This window comes from Gymnogyps californianus, chromosome 4 (assembly GCF_018139145.2).
Source record: "Gymnogyps californianus isolate 813 chromosome 4, ASM1813914v2, whole genome shotgun sequence".
NCBI classification, from domain to species: Eukaryota; Metazoa; Chordata; class Aves; order Accipitriformes; family Cathartidae; genus Gymnogyps; species Gymnogyps californianus.
The window spans coordinates 20,475,270-20,489,364 of NC_059474.1; the positions used below are offsets into that span (position 1 = coordinate 20,475,270).

Here is a 14,095-nt window from a genome sequence, read left to right on the forward strand (position 1 = left end):
CACAGTGTGGTTTATCCCATTCCTTCCTTTCCCCTGTGACCTCCAGATAATTTGCCACCTCCATATGTGCTGTGGGAAGACTGAGCAGTGGTGGCCTGGAACAGTAGGTATTTTTAAAGGGGCTGCATGGGTTGGTAGCATCAAATTCCCTAATCTATTTTTATCTCTAGCCATAGTGGACCAGATCCTTTAACTAAAACAGAAGGATCAAGTCATGGACAAAGGTGCCGATAGCTATTTCAATTGTCCTCTGGTCATGTGTCTAATGCAACAAGGGAGTTAGTCTAAACCTCCCTCCAGGATAAGGTTTTACAGAAATCCGTTGTTCATGTAACAGCAGCAATGCTCCCGCCTGAATTTAGAAGCTCCTTTCTGGCTATCCCATGCTTCCCAACATACATGGCCATAATCTGAAGGGAGCTGTGCTGATTTACAGCACCTGAGCTCCGCTCACCTTACTTGCAATTTAGATCTTGCTACCGAAGACATATACCCTCATACAGATACAATCACCCAAATGTCTGTAAATAGGGTCTGTCATGGTCACATATCTAGTTCTATACATCACATGGAAACATTTACTCAGTTACAGACTGACACAATCCTTCTTGTAATTTTGGTCATGATCGAGCTTGCCCAAGTTAGAAATGTTAAAATTAGTGCAACATGTCTAAGCAGCAGAGCAGCTTCTACACTGATCTGGCTTGCATGGGTGCTGGCAATTTCAGGAACAAATTGCACTAAAAAGAACATCTAATAAACGGTTTATTGCTGGCAGAAGAAAAAAAGATTTTTATCCATTTGCTAGGCAGGGTTAGGACTGTTTATTTTTCCATTTATGTAACTATTTAATCTTGCAACACATTACTGCATACAGAATTCATCTACAGCTGCCTTTTCAAATTAAGCTAATGTGCTTGTGAGGAAAAACATAGGACGTTACTTAAACTTAGCAGTAGTAGCCACCAATCACCTGGAGAAAATGGCCTGTTTTCTTCCCAAACAAATTCTTTTTTTCTTAAAAGTGAGGCTAAAAAAAAATAAAGGCTGGATTTAGCCTACTTGTTCCTAGGCACATAGTCCCACAGCTCCTTTTATCATGCCACATATTTAGAAAAGCAGCAATAATAATAGTGTCTGTTCCAAGAGCAAGTGGTAACGGATGTTTTTAACAACACTATAACAGCAGAAAGTCAACTTCAACAGCACATCCAAATTCCAATCTACATAAAAAAATCCACTGTCTTGTCATTGCTTCAGTTAATCAGAAAGCAAATCTACCATTCTGCTATTGTAAACTTACATAGCTCTATCTCAATCTACAAGCAACAAAAGAGGTTTTGACTTTAGAGTAGGTTAACTGTTTGGAGGAAAATAAGTTCATATGGTCTGAAAAGTCTCATTTACTGATAATAGAATCACTAATAGGCCAATCATCTGTCAAATATCAAAAGCAGAACTTCTTCCCTGAATGAAACAACCACCCCAAAATCTCACATTCCTTACCCAATAAATCTCATTTTCTTCACACAACAATCTCAAAGAGTAACTGTGTCCTTCAAACATGCTCTTTGCACAGGGAAAGCCAGGCAACCAGAACAGAGGGGTGAAGTAGGAGACTTCTACCTTCTGATTTATGTAAAACCTTTTGTCATTACAATTCTCTCTAGCCCCACATCCTTCTCAACATCCTGCTTTGAATGGAGAAATGTCTTCAACAAAAGAATGCATCTTCTACTAGTCCCAGTTTATGGACCTGTCAGTTTTACTTGTGCACTGACCTCACTCTCACCTCTAACCTTCTCTGACAGGTGGGCAGTTTCTTCCCCATTTTCAGAAGTCAGCAGTCTTTACTTGTAACTTTTTAGATGGCAAGTAAGTGTCCCCAACAACCAGCTAATGCACCTCAAATAAAGGGTGTTTTCCCTGATGCCCTACCTGCATTTCCCTTTTTTACTTTAACTCTTTTGTGTCTTAGGTGTTTCTACTTGAAGTAGTTCCCATTCCTCCTAGCTCCTTAAAAGCTTCTTTAATCCAACTAAAGCCAAAGGTGTCAAAAAGAATGAGCATACCACATAGGAGTGTTGCTGAGGCTCTTCACGCAACTTGCCTAAGATTTATCTTTCTTTTTTTTCCCCTGAAGCATCCTGAACTAAATACAACACTACTGCTCTGAGCACACTCCCGACCTGGAAGAGATGTGGACTGTCACCTCCCTCTAATACCTGATCTTCTATTGGGCATAGAATACTAGTTTGTGCACATATCCAATCTCCCGTGGCTATATATGGCCAGTTGGGCACGCAGAAAAAAGAATCGTATCTCCTTGTGAAGGCTTATCTCAAGAAAACCCATACTCAACAGTTGAAAGCAGAGACTGTGGTATCAGAAAGTAAAGCCATCATGGCAATGATACACTTGAGAGATGCAAGAGACTGCACGTGATCAGAGAGATGGAAAATTAGAGAAAGAAGTTTGCTATAGTTATAGGGCAAGAGTATGCAAACTAGAACACCATGTAATGATACAATATCAGGATGTAGAAGTCAAAGATCGGTTACACCTGGAATAACAAAAGTTGTTCTCTGGAAGTTTTCCTTCTGATGTTACATTAGCAGTAAGAAGGGAGCAAGCAGGTGTTAGCCTTTCATTAGCACTGCTCAGCACAGGAACTCCTCTTGCATTACTTGACACACTTACAGACATGAATTGGCTGAGCTGCCATCGGTTAGATCTGGGCTACGTTTTCACCGCTTTAGTCTCCCTGTAGCTGATTAGGCATTTACTTTCTCAAGAGTATTAAGAGTGGCTATAAACTGCTCCTCCACTTCTGTTGCCACATCACTAAGAATTATGCAATGGAGTCTGCCTAGTATCAGAGTTATCAATTTTCAAAACGAATTATGTATTCTAGTGCAATACAGTTTACTACTCCTTTCATGAAAGATCTCTGCCTGTTTCTGGCATCTGGTCCTGATGTGCTTTTGAGAAGCCTGAATAACCTGTGATTACCAGTAGTGACTCAGTGTTAAAAGAAAAAAAAACTGAGCACAGAATCAAGGAACACTTCCTAGCTCTGATTTTCTGACATTCTGATATTATTGTCCTTATACAGTGTATGAAAATGTGTCAAAAATTGTTATATTCTGCCATGACAGGAGCTGTGCAAGACACAAAGAATTCTACTGATGAGTAGAACAGCTAAGAGTAAACAAATTCTCCTTGAAAGTTCAGTTGAGACTTTAAAAAAAATCATATAGTAGCAGTCCAACTGTGTTTATCTCCTACGACTTTTGGCAAAGTAACTATAGGAGCAACAGCTGTCATTTGTATGACACATAGGCCGCTAGCCTGTGACAAATGTTACACTAAATCTTTTCGGATCCTTTCCTAGGTGCAACACTTACTATTCCCACCAGTGTTCATTAGCAAATTCCTACATTAACAACCAATTATCACATATCTTCTCCTCCACTTCAAGGGTGTCCTTCCTCCCGGCAGCTTTTCTTTAGCCCTCCCTACAGACTACCTGCTAGAAGTTCCCTCTGTGTTACTACGGTTTGTCTTAAACCTGAGCAGCAAACCAATCCTTGCCTAGCAGAGGCAGACAGGTCTCCGTCAACCCCAGGCTTTACGTGGAAAATGTATTTTTTTTCTAAACACATACCTGATCTTAAAAACTAAAGAACCTACCAGTTAACAATGACAATGAATTTTCTGTGAAAATGGACCTTCCTTCCCATTTCCCTGAAACTCCCCCAAACCTACGACTTTTCCATAGCTTGGTAAGTTCTGTTTTACTTAGAAGTCATGCCACCTACTTGTTGGTTTGCCTTTGGTGTTGTATAACCATGTTTTTTTCATGGATAGTTTCCAGCAATGCAGTGGCCAGTGATTTGAGATCTGAAATGGACTGTGGTGTGGCTGGTAGGCTACATCCATGATCCTCCGACAACAGCTCTTGGACTATAATGTTAAAAACACAAATGAGTTTTGGCTTCTCATGCACAGAGATGTGACACAAACATTTACTTAGCATTAAAGGACTATTCTCATTACTTAAATGAATACATATTTTTTTCCTTCAATTAACAAACAAAGCTAAAAGACCAGAAATATAATCTCTAGCTGGCATAAAGATGGTGGCTTTCTAAGCTGATCGTTATTCCACAGCAATTGCCAGAAGTAGTACAGGCAGATACATCTTATGTTAACTTAATTCTGCTTTTGGAAAATTATTTTTGTTCAGCAGGAAACAAACTCATTCTTCTACAGGCCTACAGATTGGTAAAAATTGGTCATTTCTCTCCCACTTACATTAAAATGTAAGCCCACAGGGAAGCTTTTATATTACTTTTTAGAATTATTATATCCTTCAGGTTATTTAAGACTGATGTAAAAATACAGTCACCCATGAACTCTTCCTTGGCAGCTTAGAGCCTGTACCTTCTCAACCACATCAGGAAGTTCACTAGTATCATTAACTTCTGTAACTAGAATCTGGCTCTGCCTCTTTATTTATATACATATATATATATATATATGTATGCAAGTACATGGAGAAGAGGACAGAAGAGAAGTCAAAAACAGAAAAGCGAGTTTCAACCTACGATGACAAATACTACTGATGTGTGTGTGTATGAATACACCAACACCTAAACAGCAGGGTGCCAGGTATACTGTTTGGCTCAAAGAATTTTCTCTTCCCCTTTCTTTCCTAATCTTGATTATTTTCTTTGAAGGGGAAAAAAAGAGATTACTCCATTTCGCTATCCATGAAGAAACAGGAGACAAAAGGATTCCTTGCAAAACATCTGAATGTAAAAGCTTCCAAGAACAGCAGCAGAAAACCTGACTTAGGACCCCCTCCTCTACCACCCAGTCTATTTTTCATTGGAATATGAACTGTGATTGCCATTGTTAGCAGAGCAAAGAGATGAATAAAGAAGTGATTTGTCAGGGTCAAAGTTGCAGAGGGTTTAGAGATTAAAAAAAAGTATTTGATAAAACTGATGGGGAAGAGAATGAATGGCAAAAGAGTAACAAAAGGAGAAGCAGTACTCGAGGCAAATTTTATATTGTCAAGTTAACTGAGAAAAGGACAAAAATTAGCACATAATAATAAACAGGAAAGAGAAGAAAGATTTTGGTTTGGTTGGTGAGGAAAGGGTTACTGAAATTAAGAGGTAAGATGGAAAGAATTCAATGAGATATGCAACACCATGCTGCATTTACGTAATACCTTGCTTTGCAGACAGGACTCCAGTCAGAGCACTGCTACTGGATCTACTATGAGTCTTTGCATTTTTTCGTCTCTCTAGTGCATTCTAAGGAAACAACAAATATCTTATTTATAAAAACAGTAGCCAACAAATCCTTTCATTAGGAGTAAAGAATCTGGAACTTTGGATTTTGGTCTCAGAACAACTCTGCAGGGCCTCAAGCTTACACCCATAGTAACCTATGGGAGTGTCACTCTCCTGGAGTATTATTCTCCAGCTAAAACAGTCTTTGCAATGTTACAAAGACTCATTCTGTCTCACTGCAATCACTTTATTGCTGTCTTTCCCATCCATGCCCCCCAATGCATTTTTAAGACTTGCCTATTTTTTAATAATCTGCTGAGTGCCAGTGAAGATACTCCAGTATCCTGTAGAGAATATCAGCTGGGAACAAAATCAGACTTTTCCCAGCGTTTCTTTGGATAGGCTTCAAAGGGAAAGCTCAAACTCCTCTATTAGAATTTCCAGAAGCCCTTTTAGTAGCAAATACTGACTTTCAGGAATTAGCAGCAGAATGATCCTGCTACAGAAGTCCAGCTCTTCCAAAACAATCACAGTTCTGTGAAACTCACCAGACCACCAAGATGCTCAGTTCTCACCGATCAACTAACTCACGCTCCAAGAGACCCAAGTCATAAGTGTGAACAAACACTGAAATGAACTTGGTACTTTGAGGAGCTTTGCTCATGCACAAAAAGCAATTAGTGCTGTGACTGCTTCATAGTGACCTAAATGGTTAAGAGTTCCTATTGACAGTCCTAAGACAATCCTTCTCATGCCCTGACAAGCAGCCCTGCCCTCCCACACCCAAAAATCACTTGCAGAAGGAAACAGAGTGCTTGACTTCAGGGAAGAGCACGAATATTTTGCCCCCAGGATTCAGTCCTGAAGGTTTCATGCAAAACAGCATATATCTTAACCCAGGAATGGAAGAACAATGAAGACTTAGCAATCATTAAGACACATGAAGAAATAGTGCGGCCATTAGAGAACAGGGAGACAAGACCTCCTTGTGATGGCAACACAGTTGCAGTCATTCACCACATACTGCGTGACCTGCTACTTCTCACCTACCAGCAGGCTGGAAGGCTGATCACCGCCCCCCAGCAGGAGGAGGGTTCCCCCCCAGAACTGAAAAAAAAGGTATTTAATTCATTTTTCAAAATACTCTTAATGGGTATCCCTTTGTACTACATCAGCTAAGAAGCCTACAAGGAAAACTCAGCATGTAATATGTATACATACTAATATTGTAAGAATGTTATGGTGGACTTTTCTTTGAAGACACAATTTTGTTCTTTAAACGCATATGAACATGAGAATGAACAATAATCTCCACAAAACATGAAGCACAGTTTAGATGATACACTGAGAGGATCTTACCTTATATTTAGTAATATTAGACTTAAGAAGGTTGACTTCCTCTTGAAGTTGTTTTAATCTCTCTTGAAGATACCTGGAAAAAGAAATGTAATACTTTACTTCACGTTACCTTCAAGTACTGCCTCAAGCGCTCCTCTTTACTATTTGGCATGTCCTCTCTTTGAACTACTGAGAGTTCTTTTCCCTCTGCAGTTCTGTGAGGGATAAAATAACAAAATCTTACTGCTCTTGACCCCATAAAACTTTAAGTAGGGAAACAAATTGCATCAGAAAAGGAGGCTGCCCTTCTGTTAGATTTGTCAAGCATGCTGCACAACCATTTTATATCGGTCCTCAGGTTTTTGGGGAGGGAAGCTAAAAGAATGTATTTATGTCTAGAGGAAATAGTCATGAAGCATTTACTCGTGTCCTCTGTACTTGAAGGTTTGTGAGATGGACACACGAGGATTTGTATATATGTCAACACAAGACTCAACTATGCAGAACTTTTGCATTGCAATATCCATCACTTACATGGCACTCCTCATTACAAAGCAATCACAAAGTAGAAAATTTAACAGTATAGTTGAAAAATGGTATACAGTAAACTGAAACAGTACAGTTCTTCCTAATAGAGTTTATGCACTTGGATTAGATGGCTGTTTCCACATAGGAAAATATCTTCTTCATGTATAAAGGGTTTATAAAATAACCTCTTTCATGTAGCGCAACTGCAGCTGTATTAGGGTTTGTGACAATTTAACTATTTTAGAGAAAAAAATCCTATCACTGTCAGGGGAGCAGGGGACTTAAATTGATACAGAACTCTCTAGGCCACACAAAACAGAAAAAAACCCTGGAGTTGCTGGGAGGAAGTAATGCCTTTGGTATTACACTTTCCTACCTGAAGCATAAGTCTCTGTAAATAGGAAGTGTCTTACAAGATCTATTTCACTTTAAGGGAATTGTTGACATTCAGGGAGGTACCTGCTACGGCTCTGTCAGTGACTCCTCTCTGTCGTCCTTAGCAAAGACCATAAAACACATTCTATTCCCAAGGAAGTGGCAAGAATATCTACATGGGTGATTTCACCAGCAACTTTTGTTGGCAAATCACTCCATGTTGACAACCTCTCCTTGTGGTGAGAATTATGTCCGAAACTGTTAACTCAGGGTACTCAAAGTCCCTGTTTCCAATCCAAGATTAGCCCATTACAGTTCACTATGAGTTTCTGAAGACACCGATTTTTAATATTCTTGCTTTTGGTGCCATACAGTGATGGGAATAAAAAGGTCTGCACTTCTCTTCCTTTTCCTTGTAAGCTCTATTTGGGAATATCACTGACATCTCTGTAGCCAAATAAAACACGGGTAATTTCCTGCAGCCTAACTTTCTCAATATTATTTGATGGTTAGCTATAGTACAAACAAAACAGACAAAACAAATTACCAAAATCTCGTAACTTTTATTCTTGGATGTATTTTCTTTAAAGTTTTGTTGTTACTGACTTCCTGATGCTCCTGTTAAAGCAATACACTGCTTGTTCTAGGGAAACAGTAAGGTTTGCAATGCACTCACCTGTTCTCCATACATAGAGCATCTATGTCGATGATACGGTTTTCATGCCCTCCTAAGACATGATTAAGTTCTTGGTTTAGTCTGTCAGACTTATCTTGGTAAAAAGAGCGTTCCTCTTTCACATCCTGTAACTCATCCAGTGCAGCCTGAAGATCATATCTCAGAGTCTCGATCTGAGAAGAAAGGAGAGCTGTATGACTATTTTGAAGTTTAAATAAGAGATTACATAGCACCCAAACTGAGAACAGCAACAATCACTGCATGTCTGAACAGGATAGATTTTGGACAGTCAAAAGTCTTTCTAAAGCTCATAACCCCTGGTACTTCTACTCTATTTCGGTATTATTTCATTAATTTGAAGTTAAGTAACTTCAGCAGTTAGACTTGCTTTACAAAATTTCTAGAAAACAACTAAAACGTAACAGCGAAAGAAACCTTAATCCATACTGTAATTCTGCTACAAACATACTAAGCTGGTTTTAGGATATAATTTCTAGGACTCCAGGAATGAACTCAAATGAATAAAAATTTGGCAAATTTGGAGGATGAAGAAAAAGTCTGTAAGAGGGAATTTATACTAATTATGGGACTTTCTGCAATGAAGTTCCACAGAATAGGAAGAAGAACTGAGAAAAGTACAAAATAAGCCAGCATGGAGCTGACAGGGTGAGCTTTGCTATTAAGCAAAAGGGTGAAGGAGTCCAGTATGAAAGATACTCAAGGACAAAGAGCTTCAAACTTCCAAGGAGAGGAAACGGAGAGTGAGAGAAAAGTCTGCAATGAGTTGAGAAGTCTCCACTGGCACCTCAGAAAACACTGATAAGCCAGGAAGGACAACAGAAGACCATGTGAAAAGAGGCCAGGTGATGAACAGAGAGAACTGAAGCTTGGGAACAGAGATACCAGAGAGAATCACATTGGAAGAAGACCAAGTGCAGTCAACAATCCTTCTGGTAAGCTAAAGTAGCGCTGCACTTGAGTGAAGACTGAAAACCAAGAAATACGCACCTCCTGCTGGATCACAGAATGGCTCATTCAGGGTGGAACTGACATTGGTAGGAATGAGTGTGGGAACAACAGAGAACACAAACCCCCAAAATTGTCCAGAAAGCTATGTATTGGTATTAGGGGAGGAGTCTGATGAATTGGATGCTGCATGGTACATAGCATTAATACAGACTTGAGGTAGGGAAAAGACGTCTGATGCAAGAGTTTTTCAAAAGAGGGGAAGAAATAGCTAAGAGGCAGGAGGAAGAGGAGAATAACAACACTTCTACAGAAAATTTGATTCAGAGGATATCTTTACGAGATGCATCAGCCACCACATACTGTGTTGAATACTTGTAACAGCTTTCACTAAGGAGTCTCTCTCATTGACATTCATTGACAATATTCAATTGTCACAAGTTGTTGCTGCACATTAGAAAAAGAGGAGAATCAATAATCTAGAGAAGGAATTCCTGAGATTAGGAAACTCACTCTAACCACGTATGCATGTTTAAGTTAGTGCTCAATAAGAACTATTTTAGTAAAAATCCCAACACCTTCACCACTATTTGCAATGTTAATCAGCTACCAGCCCTCCAAACACAACAGAAGCAGTCATTTACTTGCTACTGCACTAGCTCTGTAAAACATGACAGTATATGCCCATTTAGTTATTACTTGTTCTCGAGCCTTCTCCAATTGTTGAACAAGGTCCTCCCGTTCATGTGCTGCAAAGTGGCGAGCCCCAACTTCATCATCTCCAAGTCTTTGCTTTGCTATTGTCATTCGAAGGAGCTGCAATTACAAAATCCGATTCGGTAAGCAAGAGAACACAGGCTGTAGCATCAGGGTACATCTGCATTAGAAAAAGTAAAGCTGTCATAGATTTCATCTCTTCCAGACCAAACAGCTGGTATTATTTAAACCAGAGGGAATTTTCTGAGCTGAGGGCTCAATCCTGTTCTCAGTGAAAAATTCCAGTCAACCACGCAAAGCATCAACAGGAGCTGAATTAGACCCTGCAACAATAGTCACCGAGTATACAAATGATGAAAGACCAAGTAAACACAGACACGTGGTCAATGTTTTTTAGGAGTGACAGGAACTAATTCTGGTCAGACTAAAACTAGAGAATTCTCAGAAAACCATTTTCATATGTAAATCTTAAAATTCTCTGCAGCAGAGAACTCTTCCTAGTTAAGAATAAAAAGGCACGAAGTGGCTTGCCCAGCTTCATTTTACTGATACCACTTAAAATCCCACTGCGCTACATCAGTGCATAATTTGCATTGACAGCTGCTAATACATTTGCTTGTGCATTTTTTTTTTCATCTACTCACAAAAGTTAATTCATGTTAAAAACAAAAAAACAGGCCAACAACAACAAGACTTGGCCAAAATGCTCGAACAGCTAATGAACTCATGAGCTTTGTGACTGCTGAAAACAGTCTGACTTGAATTAATACACAGTTATATTCAATATCCAAAGCAAAAAGCAACTACTTTTCAAGAATCATGGAGTATTAAAATAACAGTCTATAAGGCATTCAGCATTTACAGTTGTTTATACTGAGTACAACTAGGCAAAAGTGTTGCCTCCCCATGGCCTCATTTATAGGAGCTCCACAGGGACTAGAGAAACCCACCACAACAACCAGCCTGACTTTCCTCATATCTTTGACTGCACCAAGGAATTAATGTACATCATTATATTGTAGAGTTAGGAAAAAAATCAATCTTCTGAAGCAGAAGATTGTACATTAAAATCTATCTTTGGTATTTATGGGATGCCAGTCACCATAGCTGCAATGTGCCAATTAAAATCCTGCTGACGCAAGACAAGACTACCAAAATCATCCTCCCCACTTACTTCAGCTCCAGTTCAGTGCAAGTCACTGAAGTTAGTACAACTTGTTCTGATAAGCAGTTCACTTGTTCAGGGGAAGCTGTGCCCCCAAAAGTAACTGGTTTTGGCAAACTACATTTCCCTATCCCCACAGGGAAAGTACAAACCACTGCACAGTTAGTAAGGCTGAATGGATCCTAGGAGATATAATTCCTATTAATTTCTTTATCAAAACAAATAAGTCAAGAAGGCAACTAGCAAATCCTGGAATGGCTTCATAGCTATGGGACTGGTTTTTTTAAATGCTAAAAGGCTGATGAACGAAAAGTGTGGTAATGTGATTTAATTCAGTTAGATCAATTTAATTTCTAGAATCTCTCGCTAGTGAGAAAGGCAGTAAGAAACAAACGTAATAACACTTTGAGGACTTAATCTTGTTCAGAAAAATTGGAAATGGGAAGGGGAATCACACTTTACCAATGCCTCCAATGCCTGCAGCAGAGCAAAACCTCTGCATAACGCTTGGCACCAGGCTGGAAACTGGATCAGAGTTGTGACTCATGCACTATGACCAACTCTCCTCCAGCCCGGGAGGGGGTGAGGCATAAGATGCAATTATAACTGCAAGCAATTATTACTTGCAAGGTCAAACAGTCTGCCAATAAAAGGAGAACTCTTTATTTACTACTAATTTTGAGGCGAAAAAGAATATGTATGAAGTCTTACGAAAAGAATGCTTCAGAAATCCAAATTCAGCCAGTAAAAGCAGCATTATAAACATACATAAAGTAAAGTAAAATACCAATCCATAAAACAAGAGAGTGCTTTTTCCAGACAGTTGGCCAATCAGAGAGTTGACAGGGCAGAACAGGCCAAGTCCTTTAATTCTGCATTGCGAATGTCTCATGAGGCTGGACCACCTGCTATAAAATTCTTCCCTGAAAATGCAGTGACCCAAAGAGACACTGAGTGTTATGCCAGAGGGTTAAGGGTTTATTTCATATATTAGTGCTTTGTTATAAACTTTGTACACCTGCCCTCTGGCTGCTGTATTTTTATTTCCGTCATTCAGAAATCACTGAGGAAAGGAGCACTCCATTTTGCAGCTAGAGAATAGGTTAATGCTGCCCCTCAGGATTCTGTGAACAGCATCCACAGCAAAGTGTATTTAAATTAATGGCACCTTACCAGAGATAGCTCCTGTTTGTCAAGAACCCATAGATTGTTAACCAAAACAATCCAGTGCTGCAAGCCACTAGTCTTTATTATTTTAATATTGCAGCTTTTTCTTAATCAGTGTCAGCTAAAATAATTATTTATAAAGTAGCAACTCTGTAGCAGCCCCACAATGCCCCAAACAGGCTTCACTGCAGTAGTTTCTGTGCAGGCTAGGAGTCCACAGACAATGCCTGCACCAAAGTTGTACATTCCTGATTATTGATAAAACATGCAGAAGGAAAGGGGAAACAAGCACAACCAGTAAATTCTTCATGGAAGGCAGAAACCATCATGTTTAGCCACACTCACTGACAGCAGTTGTCTTCCCCACGTTGCCTACAAAATCTTAAAAAGCGGACCAGAACTATGCAAATTCGCTACTTTAAGTCCCAGTTCTAGCAGAACATATGCACTACATTTAACATTTTGCACTGTTGCTGCATGAATGATTGTCTGCCTTATAATAACAAACTGTCAGTAATACCGCAGCCATTGTTTTCCATGCACCTTCCTCTCACTTAGCACTGCCCTCGACAGCTTACAAAACCATTTCTTTGCGTGGGTAGGAATTCAAGGGAAGGCAACTGAGTCATCTAGTCTTCCAGAAGCCTCCAGTTTGTCTTATGCTTTCCATTTTCACCCTTTTACAAGACAGAATTAGATTTCCTAACTATCCTCTTCTAAGTTTCAGTAATTGTTCTCCAAGCATTGCTGCCAGAATGTTAGGAAGGAGAAAGATTTACAAATAACTATCATAAACATAGAATAGTTTTCATGTGTCAGAGCTGATAAGAGATTGTGATCAATCATAAAAATAAATAGCCTTAGATATCTGTTGCTGGAGCGCTGCAGTCTAACTATTGCTGTATTTCTCAAACTGCAGCAACAAATCCTTCCAGAGACTGCCTGAAGAAGTTTTATTATTTGTGCCAACAGAATTCTAGCTGAAATTAAAGGAAAAAATTAGTCCAGTTAAACCAAATGCAAGTAATTTGTTATTGCCTAACTGATGACGTACTTAACATGATTTCAACAACAAGTAAAATGTCACCAGTTTAAGGTCTTGCTAATCCAAGTGACTGTATCCTACTAGTAGCAAACATTAAAGTGGTGAAAAACAAGTCAAGCTATCAAAACAATTCTTTATCAATAGAGCTAATGTGTGATATTTAAAGAGTTTTTTTCTTTTTTAGTCCTACAAAGCTCTCGCCACTCAGTGACAAAGCCTGCATGAGTCACCCCTGCTCAGACACAGGCAGAATTGTTCATCCATAAGCAGCTTCACTTGCTGCAAAAGCAGCTGTTTGTTCATCTCTTGCCAGAAGTAAGGTTGACGTAGACCAGCTGGGCAGGATGCCCTCCCTCACTTTGGAAAAAGCAGAGAGAATAATGCAGGGGAAAAAATGTAAGAACAAGCAAATTATTATAGTTCTTTGTTTTTGTATATACCATGCATTATCTGGACTCCAGTGCCTGAAGTAACCCAGCTGCCAGTACAGGAGAACTGATGAGCAAAACAGAATGGCTTCGGGAACAAGCCTAGAATTTTATCACCGAAGCTAGGAGGGAGCAAAATTTGACACAGGAGGAGAGTGTTAAATCCCTCAGAGAGATGGCAATGCTTTTTTAGGCACTTCAACAAACAGCAACCTGACTCTAAAATAAGCTCTATTTCTCATTTACTAGGAAAGTGAAGAATGTGTTCCAAAAATGAAAATCCTAGTCTAAATTAATCCCTGTCTGATGCAGTTCTTTCCTCCTCCTCTTTATTTAGTGATGCACTATTTTGCACCTTTTGGAGAGGGGCACAGTGGGCAGAAT

General features: G+C 39.4%; 1 protein-coding gene across 1 annotated transcript in view; it reads right to left on the reverse strand.

Moving 5' to 3' along the window:
* The window catches only part of CCDC149 (coiled-coil domain containing 149), a 53,353-nt gene that overhangs the window by 16,494 nt on the left and 22,764 nt on the right, over positions 1 to 14,095 (reverse strand). Inside the window, exons 5-9 of the mRNA XM_050895647.1 lie at positions 9,889 to 10,005; positions 8,224 to 8,396; positions 6,666 to 6,738; positions 5,243 to 5,327; positions 3,822 to 3,966 (exon numbers count right to left, since the gene is read on the reverse strand). Coding sequence (XP_050751604.1) covers positions 3,822 to 3,966; positions 5,243 to 5,327; positions 6,666 to 6,738; positions 8,224 to 8,396; positions 9,889 to 10,005 — 593 coding nt within the window. The remainder of the gene's footprint in view (positions 1 to 3,821; positions 3,967 to 5,242; positions 5,328 to 6,665; positions 6,739 to 8,223; positions 8,397 to 9,888; positions 10,006 to 14,095) is intronic.